This window comes from Emydura macquarii, unplaced genomic scaffold (assembly GCF_026122565.2).
Source record: "Emydura macquarii macquarii isolate MOO-44397 ecotype Brisbane River unplaced genomic scaffold, CSIRO-AGI_Emac_v2 contig_968, whole genome shotgun sequence".
Lineage (NCBI taxonomy): Eukaryota > Metazoa > Chordata > Testudines > Chelidae > Emydura > Emydura macquarii.
This window is the reverse complement of record NW_027131105.1, coordinates 12,093,718-12,116,509: the sequence shown is the minus strand read 5'-3', so window position 1 is coordinate 12,116,509 and position 22,792 is coordinate 12,093,718. Positions and strand designations below refer to the sequence as shown.

The window sequence follows — 22,792 nt, the reverse complement described above, 5'->3', positions numbered from 1 at the left end:
CTGAGCCTCATCTGCCTATTCACCTTCATGCCTCCTACCTCCCTCCCATCCCCCACAGGTAACACAGTAGAGTCAGGAAGACATTCTAGGGCAAAGCCTCTGTCCTCCCCCAGGCCATGTATCCTCCCCTCAATCCTGCCACCACCCATTGACATATTGCAATTACTTTACTTCAGAACTTCTCCAGGTGTGGTCCATGACCACAGAGGGCTGCTTGCTGGTAGACTGAAGAGCTGACACACTACATGCCGGTGGCTCTATTTCTATCTAAATTGCGTTGAGTTAGAAATACATATTTTTTCCATGTCAGCAGTCACATTAGTTACCAGACAGGGTGTGTTCATAAATGAAAGGTAATACAGAAGACATTTGTATTAGAATGTGGACCAAACTATGAACAAGGCTTAGAGTCCCCCTCCCCCTGACTCCACACAGATATCTGTACTGGATAACTTGTTCTCAAAAGCTACAAACAGCAGGCAGTAAATGTAGACAATACAGTGATGCTACAGTTTGTACTTGTAAACTATGGTGGACTGGCTATATGATGTTGAACCACAGAGGTATAGGGCACACTGCAGTATAGGCAAGCAGAAAGCAACTTACTGTAGACACATACATACAAGAACAAAAAGCTGACTGCCCCAGAGTTCCTCACCTCCACTGGTGAAATACACAAAGTGGATTTAAGACTCACTCAAAGCCCTTGTAAAAAAACATCTTTAATTAAAATATCTTACATGCAAGGTGCAATGGATACATCATTGGTAAGCAGGGTGGTGTAAACATGTACCCAGGGCATGTTGTTTTTACATATGTCTGATACAAAATGATCTTATCACTTATTGTCAAGCACCCAAAAGCTTCACAGACAAACACTCCCTGCTAAAGAGCTTACAATCTAAATATGAAATGCAACAAATGAAAACAAAAACAGAGCAGCAGGTAACAAGTTACATTAACATCCCACAATAACTTACACCAGTTGTGCATTCATAGTAGTAGTTGTAGTAGTTATATGTACAGCGAGTGTTAATTTTCCATGGTCAGTGACCCCTTTACCCATATTTCCCCACCATCCTCCAACCCTTAGTTGTCTGTTAACACCAAACCCTAGTCTCTTGGTTAAGGCCTGGTCCACACACCCCTTTTAAGAATTCTCTCTCTTCTTGCCCCCCACCCCCCAAAATAGAAGAGTTTTAGAAAGTCATTCCTAACATCAGAAAAGGCTCTGAGGGCTAGATAGATAGTTAACTGCTGGCTGCTCCAGCAGCAGCTTGTGTCTCTACTCCCATGTACAGCACAAGGGGGAAGGCTCCATTCCAAAAGAGTGTCCAGGAAGAGGTAACAGTGCATGTGCTCAGGCCTTATGCCCTGGGAGCTTTCCTCCCTTTACTCTTGGTGAAAGAAAGGAGTTCCTCTCCTGGCCTGCTCTTTCTACCTTCCTCCACCATGGAAGAAGTAACAGCTTCAGTCTCTGTCCTTGCCTAGCAGCAGCCACCTACCCTGCAAGGAGGCTCTACAGCCCCATGAGGTGCCAAGTAGAATGGCAGTAACTGAACCTCCCCCACCCCACCAGTTTGACTGGTACCACTTGTCACCTAATGAAGGGTTCAGGTCATAGGCTTAGTTACTACATTTTTTTAAAAACACCAATGAACAATTGCCCACAGCAGCATGTGCAATACTATGAACATGGTACCAGGGTATTTATTACTATGAGGTACGTGTATGGACCTTGTTTGAGTGTCAGATTAGTTTGCACTGTTTGGTTGTTCCTGGGTCAAGCTACAGGAGCAACGTTAGATCAGGTTTTTTGGATGTCCTAAGTCTGTGCATCCCCATATTTTTCTGTTTAGCATCTTTCTTCACTTTGAATATTCAGTTTAACTTCTGGTTTATGAGGAAGCTACAGTGGAAACTACAATTTCTAATGTTCCTATCTGCGTGATATGTGCCTTTTTTGCTTTTTTATAGTGGATAGGGTGTGAATTCTACCTAATTTTTCAGCATTGAACATTCAGGGCTTGTTTTGCCCTGGAAGGCACTCATAACTAGAAAAACCAGTCAAATAATGACACTGATATCAGAGTTGAGGGAAAGTTATCAACTGAAAAACGGAGCTTTAGTAAAACCATATCAATCTTTCATTTGCAGACACCTCTTCTGTTTCTATGACCCATATTTCAGAGAAAGGAAGCCATTATCACAATTCATATGTGGTAATATACTTCAGCCTTAAACATCCCCAAATATCCCTCAGCAAAACCAGGAAAGACTAGACTTGATATTTCTTAAAGGAAAAGTGTAAGCAAATGATTTTTAAAAGGTAAGAAAATCTTTCAGGTCTTCTTTATACATGATAAAGAAAAAAATAGAGCAAATCCAACTTTTACAGATCTTTGCAAGTCACTTTTAAACATTTCCTCCCACAGAATTAGATACATATTACTTATGTGGAGTGTTATTTTCTTTTCTCCCCCACTCAGGAAGAGGTTGTTCTCTAGAGACAACTTACGCTTCCCTGCAATCAAAAACTGACATGCTAAATTTAAAAAGCTCCCTCCCACCCAAACTGTTAGGAAACGGACCTAAAACTTTTAGTATTTTTTATTGCTAGATATAGATTATAGATAACAGCAGGAATCAATACTCAAAAGTAAATATAGTTTACATATTTTTATTTTTAGTCAACTTGATATTGGCTTACAATAAGGAACAACTGGTCTTTAAAATCTGATTTTTTTCATTTATTTTAAAGTCAAGAAGAGCCTTTCAGGGGCTACAAATACATTAATAAGTGGGCAAGGATAATGTTTCCTAAACCATTTTAATCCTAAATTTAATACGGTTTTATGTTGATTGTACAAGTCTATTCAAATGTTGGTAGCTGGTTAGAAAGTACCTTGTCAAAAGAAGTATAAGTATGCTGAACATGCAGCTTGCTAAAGCCTAGAGAAGCATCAGGAATGCTAAATGAATAAGATAATTTATATTTTTGAATGTGTTTAAAAAACCAGAGATGACATTTGTCCTGCATTGAAAATAGTTTTGATTTATTCAACACAAGCCATTTGTTTACCCTCCTTTCTATCCTATTGGTTCTGAATTATATAAACAGGGTTCAGTTCATGTGTACTTTTATAGAAATCAGATTAGATTCATACATCTGTAACAAAATAATCTCTTAATCAGTTAAAAACACCTACAAAAAGGTATGATAATCTAACTTTTTTCTTTTTTAAAACACCCCCATCTATCTTAAATATATTTGGATTTCCTATTACTGTAGAAAAAAGGGAAAGGAGAAGCTACGTCATGCAAATGTTATGAACAGTCAGACAAAATGCGCGATAAGAAATGTATAAATCTAAGTAACAGGCATGTGAACTTTTTTCCAATAATCAGTCTAGCTTCCTTCTTTATAAACTTACATACAAGCCTGGATACAAGTTAAGTTCCCCTAAAGTAAATAAATTCCTTGTTTAAAGGCTCAGAACAAATGTCATGCAAATATTAGTCTATTTCCACTTTAAATCACATATTAGTGCTATATGATCAGAAGGATGAGACACACTTGGCAAGGCCTGATGGGTGGTAACTTCTTCATGACTTGGCAATGGAATTACTTGTTCAACTTCTAAAGCATTTATGTCAATGAAAATGTAGTCCAGGCATCCATGAAATCCACCAACATAATTTGTATAAGCAGGATCTCCACAAGCACTTTGCAGTTTGAAAGGATGAGTTAGAGACATATTGCATCTTTCTTCATCTCCATTAGAGACCCAGTCTTCATGATCCTCACCAATATTGCCACAGTTGATAAAACTATACATTCCAGTTGAAGGTGTACTATTAAAATCCCCACAGAATATGACAGGTATGCCAGGATACAGATCACATGTCACATGCCTAAGGTGAGACAAAGCTACAGCAATTTGGATGAGACGGATGTTTCCACCTACGGACATAAAGCATGTTAATTAAGTGTTCTATTTTTTCTGTAGTTTCAAATGATTTTTATAAATCACTGTTGACTGACAGTGGCAATATAATTTTAAAACTGTTAGCAAGGCTTCAACTTTAATGCATGATTGTAGAGATTGTGTACCTTTAAACACATCCCTGTATTTTCCCTCCCAAATAAGAATGAATCTAGAGAAACCAAATAACTTCTTTGCTAAGGATTGAGAAGGGGCCTTTTTCACACCTGCTCAGTTCTTCAGTCAATTTCCTGGCCCAAAGGGCCAGTGGCTTCACCCCACCATCTCAGTGCCTTTCTTCTGTCCCTATACCCCTTAGGAACACCAAGAAATAGAATATAATCTCCTCTCCTAGTTCTTGAGCCTAGAAGGGAGACTTGTTTGACAGGCCCAATTTGCTTCCTCTATTGTCAACACCACAACATGGCTCCATCAGTTACAGCGAGGATAAAGGGAGCCACACTCTAAACTTTTCTATATTAGCAAATTACAGTTTGGAAGAGGGATATATAATACAATCCTCTTTGCTTCAGTTATATTCTGAACATTCCCAAGCAGGACCACACTCTATCATGATATAACACAATCCTCCAACATGGTTGATGTAGCAGTTAAAGATCCATTTTAAGAAGGAATGAACTAAGGAAATCTTCCATAAGATTTTTCTCCATAAGAAAAAGTGAGGAAGAATTGTAAAAAGTAGTGAGAAATCCTTCCATTCACAAGAGTGTGAAATGAAAGTTCTAGTGATGCAGGGAAAATGCTACTAAATCTAGCTAGTAATAGACACATAACATCAGCAAAGTTACCTTTTGGATGCCAGTACAGATGAGTATTGGCTATACAAATCTTCCTCGAAGGATCATTTGTAGACTGAAGAACTGAAACCTGCATAAAACAGCACTCTTTTACAAAATGTTAAATCAGAATATGCTTTGCAGACATGAGAGATCCTATGGAGAATGATGCATGATTAGTGATTAATCAGCTTTAACCCTGGTGACAATACAATTCACATTGTTATACCTCTTTCGACCCATTATTTGGAATACTATAGTCAAATATTCTAAGCTTTAAACAGTGTGAAGTGTGCCTGACAGGAAATAGCCCATTGTACTAGCCACACATGCCATTAGAAAATTCTCCCCCACAAAACGCCAGGACCCTTGACACATAATACTTCATCAGTTCTAGAACTAGTAAAACAAGTGTTTGTAAAATATGTCATTTCACAAATTCCAGCAATATTAAAATATATTTGCCAAATACTATTTTACCAGCCTTGCCAATCAAATCTGCATTTGCTATATTTTTTCTTCTGCATTTCACTCCATCTCTTTACTATAAAAGATCTTGGTGTAGCTTTTCCCAAGCTTTTTCCTTCTCTATTCTTCCCCCTTTGCAGCAACAACATTGGAGTTGTTTCTCTGCACTGAGAAAGCCATCACTGCACTAGTTTGGGAAGTTAACTTTTTTTTTAAACGAAAATTTAGATTACTATTAGGCACGAGGGAAAGCTTGCTACTCACACTAGCCCTTGGGGTAAATAGAAGGAGATTATAGTTGTCATTGCCACAAGGCTGCATGTCACTTACTGAGATTTCTGACATAGGCCATGATCCTGCAAACACTTATGTGGATGCTTAACTTTAATTGTGTGTGTAGTCAATGGGTATCAGTGGGTCTAGAAACATGAATGAAGTTAAGCACACGCATAAATATTTGCAGGATTGGGGCCTTAATTTCCTGAATGTCACTAGCAGCACAGTAAGTAACTCACATGCACATCCCACTTGTATATCTACAGTGTTTCAAAATCAAATAACCAATGCCCCACAGTTTATTAAATTTAGAATAAAAATATTTTCTAAGCTAAAATCCGATCTAATATGTTAGAAGATCTGACACACGCCAATGTTCTGTTATATCATAAGAATCCATATTATAATGATTTGTAGACAGAAAGAAACCAAAGAAAATGAATACATTTTAATTTAAAATTGTCAAGATCACATTTTATCAAGCCCACATTCTAAAGGGCAGAAACGAGGGGAAGAAAACTGACACTGACTCTGCATACCCACTGGTTGAATGGCATAGACAATGACACTATCACCTATCCTAGATCTTCAGCAGGTTACCCCATCCAAGTTCAAAAGCCAAAACACATTTCCTTGTTTTATACATTAAGCAGTGAGAGATTACCTAGTTTTCAAAACCCTCCATAACTTGCTCCAGCATGGTCTGACTCAATGATACCTACCCTACCCACGATCCCAGCACTGCCTGCCTGAGAACCTTGTACTCTGCTGCTGCTCTGTCCCTTTTCTCTTTCCTTTCACCAGGAGCTCTATAGTGGCCCTCCTCTTAAACCGGTCCAGCGCCTCCCCCTAGCCCCACAAGCCCGATTTCCTCGGAGCTGGATACACCCAGTTTGTGTCTACGGCTGTAGAAGCGGCTGGTACCTGCAGCACGGAGGATCTCTGCAGCACCTTCTCCTGGGCTAAGGGGTAGAGGGCCAGCTTGTCGCGCAGCTCCTTGTGCAGTGAGTCGGAGAGCAGGGCCTCATTGAAGGCGATGTCGTGCTCGCTAAGCAGGCTGAACTTATCTCTGCGGTAGAAAGTGGCCAAGCCCTCATGCTGCTTCTCCTTGATCCTGAAGAGCCCCTCAAGACCGAAGGCGTCCAGCGCCGGGGCCAAGCTATCGGAGAAAACTGACTTGTCCACTTCCTGCAAGCAGATGAGATCGGCGCTGTAGCCGGCCAGCTCCTTCTTAAGCAGGTTCTGCCGGTAGTCGAGCTCCAGCGCGTAAGGCGCGCAGTACGGGTAGAGCACGGTCCGCGAGTGCTCGGTCTGGGCATAGATATCGGCCAGCACGTTGTAGGAGACGGTGCGGATTAAGCCCTCCCCGGACACCTTCTTGGTGTAGAGGTGCCGGGAGTCGAAGGTACAGGCGCCGGGCCCGGCCTCCACGGGGCCGCTGCTCTCCACTTCCCGGGGGAGCCCGTAGCGCTGCTGGCTGTTGCCCGGGGTGCAGTGGAGCTTGAGGCGCAGTCCAATGTGCGCGTTGGTCGGGGTGAAGACGCGCTCGCTGACTGGGGCTTCTACCCAGACGGCGCCCCCGGGGGAAGGCTCGTCCCCTCCGCCCCCCGGCTGCTCCCGGTACCAGCGAAAGAGGCAGTGCTGGGGCGCACCGAACTCGGTGCGGATCTTGGGGCAGACGGGGAAGCCGGCGAGCAGCGAGCGGGGCAGCTGGAGCTCGGTGACAGAGGGCGGGTTCCGCTCCACCTGGTACTTGACCTCGCCGATCTGCAACACGGCGCCGTCCTGCCAGGCCTCGGCATTGGGCACGTCCTCGGCCACGGCCTCCCCGTCCCGCGAGAAAAGGCGCACGGCGAACGGCCCCGCCGGCACTGGCTCCCCGGCCGGGCCCGCCTCCGCCCGCGCCTTCTTGCTCTTCTTGGCCGCCTTGGCATGGCCCTTGCCGGCGTTGGTGGCGATGCGGGCCAGCGCCCGGCCCAGCGGCTCCGTCTGGTCCCGCTGCATGTGCTTGGCGCTCCCGTCCCACAGCACGAACCACAGGCTCAGCTTAGGCTCCGACGGGACGCAGCGCACCACGGCCCGCTCCATGGGGCCAGGCGGGCCTCCGCCGGCAAGGCCTGGGAGATCCGCGCCGCCGCTGCTAAGGAAAGCGGCCGATCGGCAGCGGAGCCTCCTCGGGCCGGCAGCGGCTCGTAGCTTCCCCCACAGTAGGCTCCACATGAACCAGCCAGCCCGGCATCCACCATTCAGCTGCCGCTGAGTTCCGGCTCCGGGCCGCGCGCCAAGGCAGCTTTACATTAGTGACAGCACATTCACTTGCTACTACTGCCCCGATGAAACCGGAAGTGGAAATTCGCGCCGGGGCAAAGCTGAATGGCACCTCGCAAGTGCCGATGGGTACTTGGGCTGTTATAGGTCGGAAGTGACGAAAGGGAAGGCCCAATCACGGGACCTGCATTTGTGATTAGAGGCAGCGGCCGGAAGTGTTGAGTATTTATTTCCTGTGGTAGATGTCACGTCTCCAGCGAGCTAGTGGGTGTTAGGAACGTCTGTTCTCGCTGAGCGCGTGCTGTAGGAGTTCGGGTGGGAGCCAGCTGCCTGGGGTAATGGGCGCCCTTTTGTAGCTCTCGGCGCCTCATCCAAGTGGTTTCTTGGGGAAAATAAACTCTGCTTGGGGCTTTCCAGGAAATAGCCCTCTTTTTCCTCTCCTAAGATATTAAACTTAAGTGAGGACCGTGCATGTTATCATTCCCCTTCTGTCCCTTTCTCCAGCTCTACCCAGCTGGGACAGTTTGGATTAAGTAGGTTAACTAAATACTAAATATTTCTGATATTAAGGGCAAAATCCTGCACCCCCAGAGGGAGAGTCCTTAAACACTTCCTAGAAATGAACCCGCAAGAAGGGATTCACTCTCCCAAATAAGTGAGATGTGAAAAGAAGACTTGTCTCCTGAGAAATTTCAGACTTTATAAAGTGTTCTACCGCATATCACAGTATATGTCACTGATGTCTGAGGTTTGGATTTTTTTTCTATTTACCTGGTTCAGAATGTTTCATGTTTACTGAAAGAAAGAAAACAATAGAAATAGAACAGTTCAATCCCTTAAAGATATAATATCTGTGAAAAGAGCCATTTTAGAAAAGTGTTAATCATTTATGTTTAATTAAACTATTCAAAATTAGGACTAAGACCTCAATCCTGTAGCTGCCTCTCTGATCATTCGAATCTGCTCACAGGGAGGCAGTTGCAAGATCAAGATGACCTTAGGTAAGTCATTTCATGTCTGTGCCTTAGTTTCTTTATGTGTAAAATAGGGGGAAATAGCTCCTTGGTAAAGCACTTTGAGATCTAATGATAAAAAACAGTATATAAGAGCTAGATATTACTATTATCACAGTGGGGCCTTGATAAGTCTCATCATTTCTGTAGATCAAAGGTCCAGTTTGTGGTTTTGTTAACTTTATTAGGGAAGTTAGCGATGATAACTATCTGTTGAAGTTATATAGCAGTCATTACTTTAGTATTTGAGTGCCTCACAAACTTTTTGTAATTTAATTTATCCTCACAATGATCCAGTGAGATAGGAACATCCTATTATCCCTTTTGTATTGATAGAAAACTGAGGCACAGAAATGGGAATTAGATGCCTAAATACCTTTGAGGATCAGGGACAGAGATTTATGCCTTGTCTACACTAGAAAGGGTTTGACTGTATAACTTATACCAATTTCCTAAATAAAATTAAGGACTTTTTTGCCAGTTTGACTGCATCTTCTTTAGGGATTTTGTTGGCATGCCTATGTTGGTTACAGCTGTGATTTTTTTTATGCTTCTAACTGATATAGCTATTCTGGCATAACCTTTAAGTGCAACCCAGATTTAAGTGCCTTGACTATGGTCATGCAATAAGTCTATGGGAGAGCAGGAAACAACCTAGCTTTTCCAAATCCCAGGTTAGCACCCTAGCCACTGGACCATCCTTCCTCTGTGAATAAAAATAAAGTTGCTTATGTATTCTATTAGAGTTAGTAGTGGTATTATAGTTCAAAGCTGGAAAAACTCAGTATCTATGTAAAGTCCTGATTCAGCAGTAAGTGCTGAGTAGATTAACGCACACACACCCCCAGCACCTGTGTTAGCTTCAGGGCTCCATTCATGCAGTTCATTGCAGGAGTTAGGGCTTGCATTTTTAAATATTTGCAAGATTGCTAAAATCTTTTGCAGACCTCTAGTATCTTGGGACCCAGATATTTAGTATTTTGGTTCTTAGTGATTAATTAATACATTCACATCTATGTGGAAGGTACATTCTCTTTGAGAGTTTAATCGTTAGTGGTATGTGCACATCTCTATATATACTCCACTCTGGGTGTATTGAAAAATATTTATATGAACAGAGTTCAACATGTGAAATCAGTTGAACTACGTAAAATAACAATATTCTGTAGAGCACAGATGTGTAAGTCTATCCCTGGGAGACCCAACAATAGTGACATGAGCAGAGCACAGAAAGCTGTACTCCAGTTGTTCTCTCCCTAGGTGAGGCTTCTTTAAGAATCTTCAGGGATAAAAGGGCTTTACAGGCATGGGATCCACTGAAATGGCTGCAAACTGGGGGAGGGGGAAGGAAGCTGCTGAAGCCCAGTAATTTGCCTGGAGCTTGCATTCCCAGTAGGCACTTTGTTTAGCATATAAAGTCACAGCTAATGTTGGCACAACAACGTGGACTTCCTGCTCTGTGCAATTCTCTCCCCCGGCATTTCTCATTGCCTCTCCCCTCCCCGGGCGGCCCCAGTAACGATCAGCAGAGCGCGAGCTGCTGGGGGCTGAACGTGAAGGTCGCTCCTCCCTCTCGGAGCGCAGCTGAGGGAACGGCGCTGTTCTTGTGGCCATGGCAACCGCGTTGTTGATCCTGGTCGCGAGCGCAGCCTTCGCAGAAGCTAGGCGCTGCCGCAACCGCCCAGGCCCGCTCTGGTCCCCTTTGCCTTGTAGGGACAACGAGCCTCCGGCCCCTTGGGGCCCAGGCAGCGGAGAGAGGTGAGGAGGGAGAGGCAGCGGTCCGGAACCACGCCCTCTTTCCGCTGCTGCGCCGGCCTGCTCGGCTTGTGCTGTCCTCCGCAGGACAGGGAGCGGTTGAGGGGCTGTTAGAGGCTATCGCTGTGCTGCTCTCCCCGTTGCAGGGGGCAGGGAGCGGGTGAGGGGCTGTTACAGGCTGTCGCTGTGCTGCTCTCCCCGTTGCAGGGGGCAAGAGTGCTGCAGATTGTTTTGTGTTCCTTATGGCAATGCAGAGTGCTCGGGCAGTGAGTGAGTGGGGATGTTATAGGCTGCACTGCCTTCTCCCTGGCCTAGCACTGGGCGGTGAATAAAGTTGTTTGAGGCTGCAGGGGAAAATTGGTAAATCTGTCATGTACATGCCTTTCATCCTAAAACGGCTCATGCACATACCACTGTGCAGCCTAGGACCCCAACGTAGGACTACACAAAGACCCCCAGAGGTGACTTCTGCATCTGGGGGCTGGGGCAGGGGCAGGCACCTGCCTGCCAGCCAAATGATACATTTATCCTGGTACTCTCTGCCTAGCTAATCTGTATATCTATATCAGATTTCTTCTGCCCTGTTTTCATTCAATTCCAGTGTGTATTTCAAAAATGAGATGGAGCCCTGCTTTTCTGCCCTCTTGTGATGGAACTGCTGAAATGCAGCCTTGGGTTTGCCTAGATGGCATAACATGTTTCCTAGGGCAGTATTTCTCAATCTTTTTGATACCAGGGACTGGCTTGCTGCTTTCCTAAACTGTGTCAGGGAGATCTCAGAGACTGGTGCTGGTCCACAGACCAGTCATTAAGAAACACTGTTCTAAAATGCAATTTGCAGGTCAGAAAATGTGCTCTGTAGCCATACTCATCAGAGGGTGAGGATAAAGCTAATAACAAGGCCCGATATTATTGCAGCTGAATTCAACCAGCTGACAGTTTCTGTGTCTGCATTACTTTCTAGATAGGACAATAAAATATTAGACTTATAGGCAACTGATGAAATATGCAAATGTATATGCTGATTAGCCAAAGCCTCAGGCTCCCACTAAATTGATGGTAAAGTCTTCAATGTCAAAAATGTAATTCAAAGTATCCTTCAATTTTGAAGCATTTACCTTAAGTTTTCAGACCAAGATGTTCACGCTACTTCCTGTTGTAGTCATGTATGTGCGTGTAATTTTTTATGAGCAATCTGCATATAGAAAGTAGATTCAGTCCTTTTATATTGGGGAACCATGAGAGGAGGGAATAGGGGATATTGATTCTATATAAATGTGCTTTGCTGGTAAGTTTCTGCATTTCCAATTCTATTTTTTAAGCCTGAATTTGTGATTGCTGAAGAGCTTCCTTCATTATAGTCTAGCTTCTCTTACTATTAGATGTTGCAGTGAAGTTATAATCCTGTATATTCATGTCATCAGAGTTGTTTCTGCTCCCCTCACAGCCTGAGTCTCTGCCCTATCCTCAATAGAATACTTGGATCTTGAATTAGTGTCCAGACTCTCCCCATCCTGTGGCTTAGCTTTGTCTTTTACTTAGGAACAATAACACAACATAAACCTGAGTCTATGATGTCCCTGAATTTGGGTTTCTTGAGGGTTTATCTCTAGATCTTCTCTGTCTTAATTTCCTGTCCCTAGAGACCCACTTTAATATCCTTTGTAGCATGGATGGAGTTAATGAGACATCTGGCACCCATGAATCAGCAGAATTTCAGTCGTTTTTATGCTGGGTGCTAACTGGATCAGCAGAGCCTTGCCACCCTTTTATACTCTATTTCAGATTTTGCATGCTCTGTACATTGTGAAAACACAAGACCTAGAGTATGCAAAATGTGAATTAAACGTGCAGACTAGTAAACCAATTGCATTGGATCCCCTGATTGCAAAATATTTCACCATATATTGTTTAACTATGTGTAGCTTGATTTTCATTAAGTGAGGCCAGAAGTGTGTGTGTCCATATTTAGATGTGAATTTGCATGTCTAGTTTTCCATATGTTATTCTTTTTAGTTGTATTTCAGTAGTACCTAATCTGAGTTAGGCACAAATGAGAAGATACAGTCCTTGCTGTGAAGAATTTACAATCTAAAAGGGGACAGAAAAAACAAAACAAAACCAAAAAGGGCTGGGGAAAGGTATAACATACAAGCAAAGTTGGCATGGTACTGACAGATACATGTGTAGAAGCAGGGCATTGGAGTTCAGGACTCTCAGTCTGTCTTTTGCTCTTAGGCTGGCATGAGTTTGATATGCTGAGGCAGCAGCACACCTAGCCCCAAGGAAGCCAGTTAGAATCTGCCTGTCTCACATTATCTTTAAAGTTCAGTACGGATCAGTCTGTTAAGTATCTCTGAATTGTACTGTCTATGAATCGTTTCTAATTACACGACTCAAACACGTAACAACTTGGTCATCTGACTGTCCATTATTGCAACAACAGGCTGTGTGGTCAGTTTGGAATCTTTGAGTCATCATCTTCTTGTTCTGCATTTACCATCTGTAGAGTTTGCTATGTTGATTGTCTTTCTGAGGGACAAACTGAAGATGTCTCCAGTTTCTGTTGAATGCTCCATTGTTGGTCTCATCACATATGATCTGGGTGATTAATTCTTTTTCTTTACAATAGTTGGAGTAATCTGTTTTTTAATTCGTCCAGTTTGACTTTGACATTCTATACCAGGCAGTTCTCTAACCAAGTGATGTCTATTATAAAAGTGTTTGTAAGCTCTTCTTGCATTTTTATCCAGTCTGACTACTCTTCATGTCTGCCACTTTGGATATAGGTTCTTTCCCAAAGTTGGAACAGTAGTTCTGATTGTCTTCCCATCAGGAGTTGTGCTGGACCATATCCAGTAGCTGTTATCAGTGTTGATCTGTAATTCAAAAGTTCAAGTAATGGATCGGCTGTCTGTACAGCTCTTTCAGCCTCTCCATTCCCTTGTCGGTAATGTGGGCTGCTAGTAATATGGTGGAATGACTTAAATTCTTCTGCAGTAAATTGTCTGTTGTCTGTCACTAGTTTTTCTGCAATACCGCAGAGGGAAAAAGTGCACTTCAGGTTCTCAGTAACACTGCAACATGTTATGTCTTTCAAGTACATTATTTCTAGATACTTGGAAAAATAGTCCACTACAACCAGGTGATGATGTCCTCTGAAAATTCACATAAATCTGGAGCTTGTCTCTTCCAAGATCTATATGGCAGAGGTGTTTGTATACTATATAGTTCAGCACTGTCTCTTGAGGTTACTTGTATTGGATCTCCTTTCAAAAGTCCAATATCACCAAATTCTCTTGAGTTCCTCCACCTTTCTTACTAGGCCCATCATCATTGCCACATTGTGGCCTAGAAAGTTGTTGGTCTTTGATCACATGCACTCTGAATGCATAGTTTTTGTCTTTGTAAATTGTTTCTGCGGTGAAGTGATCCATGCAGTTCAGAATACCTCCAGGACTAATCATGTCTGTGTCATGTGATTTCACCTGTGGGAGGGATTGAAAGTGATTCTGTGTCTTTTCTGAGATAACAGTCACATCTGCTCCTGAGTTAATTTTAAAGTCAATATTCTTGCCATGAGTACAGTTTCACTCTCCAGGCAGGCCCTGTGTCATCACATGTGATAGATCTCAGGAACAAATGGCTCTTGATTGTCTGTAATATGAATCAATTCCTTGACTGCCTCGATATGGCAAACAGCTGCAAAATGTCCATATGGTTGTGCATTAGTTATGCCTCATGCCTTTGACTAAACATATATCTGTTAAGATATGACTTTTTTCATATATTATACATCTAGTTTAAAGGGCTTTGTGGTTTATCTGGAATTTCTTCATAGTTTCAAAGCTTTTATGGTAATGGCTTTTAGCACTCATGCTGTTTACAGCTTTTAGTTTTAGGTTTTTCAGGTTGCTCCTGCCTTTTTTTCTGCTGTTTGACTAGTCCAGACTCTTCTGCTATCTCTATAGCTGGGGGTGGATTTAAGTCTATCTTTTAGTGTAATTGCTGTGAGAGGCTTTTCTCTGTTAATTCAATAACCAGCCTGTCTCTGATACAGTATTTTCATGTTTTGCAGTACCAAAATCAGTCTTCAGCCAGTGCATGCAGCGCTCTTATAAAAGATTCAACATTTTCTCTTGGATCTTGAATTCTTTGATGAAAACATGTTCTTTCATAAACCACATTTCTTTGAGGTATAAAATATGCATCAAACATAGGAATTATTAATTGAAATTATTAATATTTTGAATTATTAATATTAACATGGGAAATCACCAAACATCAATTTAACCACAAATTCCTTTATTAAATTCAAAGGCCAAAGGATACTTTAGGCAACTGCTCTAAATATGCCTAAATAATAAGAATGCACTACATCCAAACAGTAACAAAAATTTATAATCATTTGATCAGGATACTTACTAAAAGGCTAACCCCAGGGTTGCTTAGACCCATGTTGGTCAGTTCCAGCATAGTCAGGTAGGTATTAGCAATGAAGTTTACTTTTTATGCCCCTTAATAAACAAGTGATGTCATTGCCAGTTATTGACTTCAGTTAAAAGCCAATAGGAGATAGTTCACCCTTATTTCCAGTCTTAATACAAATTCTTTCTTCCGAAGGCCTTTCCTCCTCATTTCTTCCCCTCCTTCCTGCTGACCAACAACAGCTATTTTGGTGCAGCTGGGTTCACATAGGTAATAACATTGGTATATGGGGCTAGAAGGTCCATGTAGGCTCCTTTTAAGAGAGATTCTTTTTGTCTTATTAAAAACCATCTGCAGTCACCATTATTGGTCAGAGGCCTTCTTTTTAGAAACTTCTCCTTATCTCATTAGTTATTCTTTCATCCAGACATCCTCTTTATTTTATTCCTTTTTATTCCTTATTTTATTATTTTCAAGGCCTTCTTTCCACTTGCTTAGTCAGGGCCTTTCATTACAACACATAGTTGTTGCAGAGCCAGGAAACTTTTAGACTGGAACTATCCTTAGTGGGATATCTACTTAGTGGGATATCTACTTTCTACCTAAACTATCCACTTTTCATCTGGAGGACTTGTCTATTAGAAGAATGGAAATTTCTGCAGGTATGCAGATTTGGTACATGCATGCACAATGGAGTATTCAGATGCTCAATTTTCACGCACAAAAATAGGTACACAAAAATGCAAACAGCCTCTGGCTTCACTTTGTGAAAACCAGGCCCATGGTATTTCAAGGCTATTTGTAACTTGTAATTGTAAAAAAATTCAGAAATATGAGAAATGAGGGCAAAATTTTATGTATTTGTGTTCCCTTTTATTACATACTTAGGTTGGCTAAATTGCTTGGACACTACAGTTTCTGAGATTGTCTGTGTTTTTTATATAATGCTGATCTATATTCAGTTCTGTTAAACAACTGGAAGGAAGCCTGTTCTGTATTGAATAGCTAGAGTGGGGCAAATGCTAAATTAAAAAAACAGAATCTAAACAACAGCATATAAAGAGAGGCCTAAACCTGGTTGGAGATAAAATTGTCTTCACTGGTCCATCAAAATCTTTGAGATCAAATTTGCATGTTCACAGCTTGTGTGATGATGGAGTATTTTTGTTCACTTTACACATCTTCAGGGAGCAGATGGCAAGTGTGTTAATCTTATGCAGACTTTTCAGGTAGCAGCTTTCTCACCTCCTCTCTTTTTTCTTCCTCAGAAGTTCCCATTTGTCTCTTGGATCTCTGTTCTGGTTTTGTCTCTTCAGATAAAGTCACCAAACTCAGTTATCTTTTGCTCATCCCTGAGTTCTCTGAAACCTCTTGCAGTTTTCTGCACTCTGCTCTGTAGTTTTTCTCTCTCACTGAATTCTTGTCCTCACAAGAAAGAAGATGTCTTGAATGACTTGCCCATTCAGTTTCTTCCTCCCCTGGACAGTGGCATAGTGGTCTCTCTTTATCTCTTTGGTATGGATGATGGGGAAAGAGTTGAGGGATTTAATGCACCAAGTTGTGGCTGAGCAAAGAGCAGAGAGTGTGTCAGTTTCTCAGCCTACTGCCTGTCATTCTGCCTGGAGTGACACAACTGTGAGTGCCTATCTCAGGGCAGACTGTTAGAAAACGGGTAGACACCCCAAACTGGTGGTATGTTCTGTTATTAGATTTCACCAAGCCAGTAACCAATGTGAACTCCTGGGTCACTATATCAGTCCTACCATAGAGTCACAGACAGTCTCCTTAGACTCTCTGGTCTGTCTTGTTACCCAGACAAACTGAACTTTGTGGTAAAAGGTTACTTAAACCTAAAATCACACCACATGAGGTTTCTCTCATTCCCAAAAGACTTATCCTAAATCAGTTGGTACTCCAGATCTTACACCAAAGACAAAGCTGACACCAATTCTGAAGTAAACTAACTATAGGTTTATTAGCTAAGAAAAAAGAATGAGTTATTGAGAGGTTAAATCAGGTAAAATATAATTACAGGTAAATCACAGTTTGTAACTCCTAATGATGTCAGTGTTGTAATAAACTGCTAGTTTCCCAGAAGTCTTTTCCAGGTGTCCAGAATAACTCTTGGGATCTCTGTCTTCTTTCAGTTATTCTGTCCTCTTAGAATCCTAACAGTCCAGAGATGAAGGATCTTTTCTTGAATCCATATTTATAGCTCCTTTACACTGAAATCCAGTTGATAATGTCTGTACCTAGGTGGGTTTTTTCTTCGATGACAGATAGTGAGGAATGCACTCAGAGTTCTTGACCTTGATCATCACCCATAATGATCACTTGATTTGAAATTAGCATATTCTGTTAAATTCCTTAAATCCTTCATTAGCATTTCATAAGATTTCTTTGATGGTTAACTTAGTTACAGGATTAACACAAATATAAATAGATAAGCAAGAACAATACAAGTAACTACCCATTAGTTTTAATGAAGTTTTAAACATCTGAATATACACTTATAAATTGACCAATTACTTTGATCATCCTAATAGCAAGTAAATTGGCCTGAACACACTCTTACATCTAACAAGTGAACTGGGCTGCCCTGATTTAACCTGGTTTACCCGCATCACACTGCCTATTCAGTAGACTGGGAAAAAATGTTGATGCCCAGTCAAGAAAATCCAGAGATATAGCTGACGGTTTGGAATTAGCATATTCTGTTAAATTCCTTAAATCCTTCATTAGCATTTCATAAGATTTCTTTGATGGTTAACTTAGTTACAGGATTAACACAAATATAAATAGATAAGCAAGAACAATACAAGTAACTACCCATTAGTTTTAATGAAGTTTTAAACATCTGAATATACACTTATAAATTGACCAATTACTTTGATCATCCTAATAGCAAGTAAATTGGCCTGAACACACTCTTACATCTAACAAGTGAACTGGGCTGCCCTGATTTGACCTGGTTTACCCGCATCACACTGCCTATTCAGTAGACTGGGAAAAAATGTTGATGCCCAGTCAAGAAAATCCAGAGATATAGCTGACGGTTTGGAAACCGGAAGGACAGAATGAAAAGCTGGGCCACCAGCAAAAGCCAGAGATGAGGCAGGTCTGTCAGAGATATGGATGAAACACTTGACTATATTTACCAGTAGCCCTATTCTGGAAACCTTGCATAAAAACCAAGATTTTCACTTGCTGATCAGCTGAGACAATAAGATCAGTATAAGTCATGTTGTCCTAGTAGCATTTAGAGTCACATTCACCATTTCTGGTTATTTTCTTTCGTATGAACCAAGGATAGAATAGAGCCCTAAATATTACTTTGTACTTCAGAATTTAAGTACATGCAGTATAGTGTTTTTCCATTGTAGAAGCCCTGTGTTGCTTTGGTTTCTAGATCGTGGAAATTATTGTGATTAACACATTTTATTCTTTGTGTAAGTACAGTTATTATATCTTTTCTTTCATCAGAATAAAATGTATTTTAATATTTTGTTTTATTATGTATTTAGATGTCGCTGTCAAATAAATTGACACCACCCACTGATAAAGAGACTTGGAACAATCGCTTGCCACCTATAGTTTTACCTACAGCATCTGCAGCTGGTGTCTCAGCATCACACAATAAACTATTGAGATACCGAAGATTCAAGGATCAGCAAAAGACACTTAATCAGATAGTGTGAGTTTCATATAATTCAACCAATAAGTGATGTTCAGATACAGATTAAGAGATCACTGTATTTCTAGGCAGCTCAGAGGTTTTAACAATCTCTCTTTCTTTCTTTCTTTCTTTCTTAGAGTTTTATACTGCCACCCATTACCGTGGTATCAAAGTGCCTTCCTGTAAAATCAATAGCAATATCAAGGTCCTTAATGGACTTCAGGCAGTCTCTCTGATACCTCTCCCTTTACAGGGTCAGAACTCTGTTTGGAGTAGTTTTTGCAGATTTTTTTTGTGTGGAGGGGGTGGGTTGGGAATGAGCGTCAAAAGAGAGGCTTTGCAATGTTAACTAAAGATTGTCAGACTCTAGATTCGCCTGAACTCCTCTAGGAGATTGTTCTGTAGCTGGGACCCCTAGGTCAATAGGGTTAAGAAGCACAGATAAAATTCATAATGGCCTCAAGATGAATGAATGGAGACTAAGGCCCTAGTCTAGCAAAGGCCTTAGCACTTGCATAACTTTAAGCATGTTAGTCCCATTGATGTCAATAACACTACTAATATGTTTAAAGTTAAGCACATTTGTAAGTTTTTGTACGATTGGAGCCATGTTGAGAACAAATGTGGTGATGATACTCAGTTGCATGGATGACGCTAATGCATCTCTCTTAAAATTAAGTGTCATGCAGTATCTGTGTGCATGCATACATGGTCACACTTTGAAACATTTTTAATTTTACACAGACTATAGTTAAGAAATGCTATTTCCCTCTCTGTTTTCTTTGGCACTAATTTGATTCCTAAATAGATAAAATACTGTACGGCCTAGATTTACAGTCTGGTCCATGCAGGGGGATTGTAGGATCAAGGCCAAAGCGTAGTTTATCGTCAGGGAATTTGTTTAGTGCTGAGGAATAGAGAGGCAATGATATTTTTATTAATAACAACATTAATCAGTTATATAAAGCCATACATTTACATGGTGCTTTACAAGGAGAGAGAAAGATACATTCCCTACGCTAGATGTCTTTCAGTCTATCACAGTAGAAGCTTAACAAATCCAAATGAAAATTCTGCATTTTTAGTTCTTAACGTCCGAAGCCAAATCCTGATCTTCCACTAATATCTGTAGTGGCAGAGTGAGGCCACTTGGAATGCTCAGAATGTTAACTATGTCACAATGGTAATTTGTTATACAATAAAATGACTGCTGACCTGCATTCTGATAGGCTGAGAAGGTTCTCTTGGAGAATGATATTATATTGTCACTTTAAATTAACTCTCCTTAAATAAGGTCAGTTATGATGCTCTCATATTTAGTGTCATTGATGGGCTAAGATACATTATTTGCAGCTATGTTAAAAGAAAATTTCATAGTCATAATCATGCCATCAATGGGGAGTTCTGTTTAAATATTGATAACATGATATCATCCTTTGTACACTGTGTGAATAGCTTTACAATAGCATTATTCCACTCTTGTTAAACATAAATGTACGGTTGAGAAATAGAAGATGATACCTTTGATTTGTTTAAAGGGGCACTATAAACCTGAAACCTAGTCAGTTTTAAAAAGAAATTAAAAATAATTTCAGGCACTGCACCTATCTGTGAGTCCCCTTGCCAATATTTGTGGATTTTATAATCATGTTTTTCTACTTTGTAAAATGATTTTTTCCTTTATTGATTTGTGAAAGCCACAGACAGGGGAAAGAGTGAAACAGTAAAACTGCTGTCAAATAAATACGTAAAGTAAAGAGATTCAAAAAAATAGATAACAATCAGTTTTTCCTCTCTCATCTTTTTCATTGTAAATAATCCTGGGCAATAATAGATGAATAATTTTCAAATTAAGTGTGTTTTTTTTTTTTAAATGATCTCTTCTAAATTGTGGTTTTTTTTTTTTTATTTTTTTTTTTTAAGTATTGTATGTATGTTTAGAAATTTTGATAGGTACACTTATACATGTCAGATAAAATATTTTAAATTTAAAATGTGGAAGATACTTTTAAGTGATCTTGTTCTATTATGTATATTAAGAATGGGCATGCTAACTGTTATCAAATATGTTATTGCTATTTTTATTTTTAATTGGTAAACTAGATGGCTGATTGTAATGTGATACCATTCAGAATAATAAGTATACATGAGACTTAAGAAAATGCACCCTTGATGTTTAATACAGTATGATGCAACATTAATCAAACAAAGAATACATTAGGTGGAAAATGCAATTTTAACGTCAAACTTATCAGCAGTGAGTCTAATAATGGTTAACTATTTTTCTTGGATTGTTCTAAAGGGCACTTCTCCTGTACCATATGGTTACTGCTAATGAACTCACTATGTCACGTTCTCCGTCATGGGCATAGGTGGTACAATTTTAACTCGTATGATTTGACAAGTTTAGCTGCACTGCAGGAGGGATTCACTTGTAGGGAGGGATAGTGGCTGTACTGCTGCCACCCTCTCCAGGAGGGTTTTCTTTGAAATCTGTGGGGGAGAAGGGTCCAAAAGAGTGCATGTCCTCACCAGTCTGGCCTTGCCTGGTTCTCAGCCCCTTGGCAGACTGAAATTGTGAGAGTGTAACCCTATTATAGAGGGACTTACTGTCACTTGGGGGGGCTGTAATCCGAATTGCACTGGGTGATGAGTCTGGAACACTGTGTATATATATGTTCATTTGTCAATGTACAGTGAACTCGCATTAAGCAAGATGGGGTGAGATGTTTTGATTGCTAAGGTCAACATGACAGGCTAACACCAGTCATCTAAAGTCTTCTAATGGCCATTTATTTATTTCAGTTATTTATTTTTCAATTTATAAATTCATGCAATAAAAAATCAGAGCCTGTTTTTCACTTCTTAACATATTTTAAAAAATACAGTTAGATGTCCTCAGGAACCGCACTTCACCCAATCATTGACATGACACAGTTGGATGGGACCTACTATAGCAGCTTTAAAAAATGGGTATTGGTAAAAACCAATCATGGCTATCAGTCTGAAGTTTAACTCACCATGTTTAACTTAGAATATGTATATAAGCAATATTTTTTTTATTATGACTGAGATGTGGGTGCCTCACTATATAAGAGAAGAGAGAGCAAGTTGGAAAGTTTTACTCTGTAGAGTTGGAATAGTTGGTAAATATGAAACCAGAATTTGCAGCACTTTAAACAACTGTATTATGTTATTTTAAAAATAGTGTTTACATGTTTTTAACACTTTTTCCAACTATAAACTGTATTTCAGAATTGACCGGGCTTTAAAAGACTATCAGGCAACCATGGAAGAAAAGTATCAGAGAGTTCCCACACCTCCGGAGCCAGAACTACCTTCTACTGTGAGTTCCTTTCAGATGTAATGTTAAATTTTGATCATGTTAGATCTTTGATTCTTGTTCATGATGTATTTAGTCTCTTATCTGCAAATGTTTAGTTAATTAGGGGCCCAGTCCTGCACTAACTCATGAATAACTTGATAAATCCTGCACTAACTCGTATATAATATGAGTAATCCCATCAAAGTCCAAAGATAGATACATACATGTTTGCAGGGTAGAGCCCTTGAGTAGCAATAATGTTTGTTAAACTTGAGAATCAAGATTTATATTAATTAATTAATTTTCTGATTTGGCTTATCATTGTTTACACTCTTACTTTGATATGTGGCTTATTTTTGTTATGTTTTTCTTTCTTTTTTTACAGATGAACAGTGAACAAAAAAAACGAAGAGTGAGTTACATTGTTTAGTATTCTACTTTTTGGAAGAGAGAGACTACATGATTCCTGTGCTGAAATAATACTTATAGAAATTGCATGTGCGTGAGGAATTAATAGTGTTAAATTAGGCCAGCATCTAACAATTGTCTGTCATGTGGCTGTCATGCTATCTGGAATAGCTCATGACCCTGAGTGCCTACCTCATGGCAGACTGTCAAAAACAGGGTAGACACCCCAAACCGATGGTATGTTCTATAACTAGATTTCACCAGTAGCAAACGTGAACTCCTGGATCACTATAACAGTGTTACCATTGAGTCACAGTCACTGATAACTTCTTATTCTTGAGGCAAGGTGTATCTCTGTGAGTTACTCTGCTCTCAAGCTAAAATCTATCCTA

The 22,792-nt window shown here is 40.5% G+C and overlaps 2 protein-coding genes across 2 annotated transcripts in view; one reads left to right on the top strand and one right to left on the bottom strand.

Annotated features, from left to right (window-relative positions):
• Positions 1–702: 702 nt before the first annotated feature.
• On the bottom strand, positions 703–7,881 carry PDE12 (phosphodiesterase 12). Its single transcript, XM_067544208.1, has 3 exons — positions 6,452–7,881; positions 4,796–4,874; positions 703–3,964 (listed from the first exon to the last, which is right to left on the bottom strand). Exons 1-3 carry the CDS (start codon positions 7,745–7,747, stop codon positions 3,522–3,524), a joined length of 1,818 nt encoding a protein of 605 aa, XP_067400309.1. The 5' UTR covers positions 7,748–7,881; the 3' UTR covers positions 703–3,521.
• A 215-nt stretch (positions 7,882–8,096) lies between these two features.
• DNAH12 (dynein axonemal heavy chain 12) overlaps positions 8,097–22,792 on the top strand; it is a 153,059-nt gene continuing 138,363 nt past the window's right edge. The window contains exons 1-4 of the mRNA XM_067544211.1: positions 8,097–8,796; positions 18,516–18,685; positions 21,923–22,013; positions 22,378–22,404. Coding sequence (XP_067400312.1) covers positions 18,516–18,685; positions 21,923–22,013; positions 22,378–22,404 — 288 coding nt within the window. The 5' untranslated portion in view covers positions 8,097–8,796. The remainder of the gene's footprint in view (positions 8,797–18,515; positions 18,686–21,922; positions 22,014–22,377; positions 22,405–22,792) is intronic.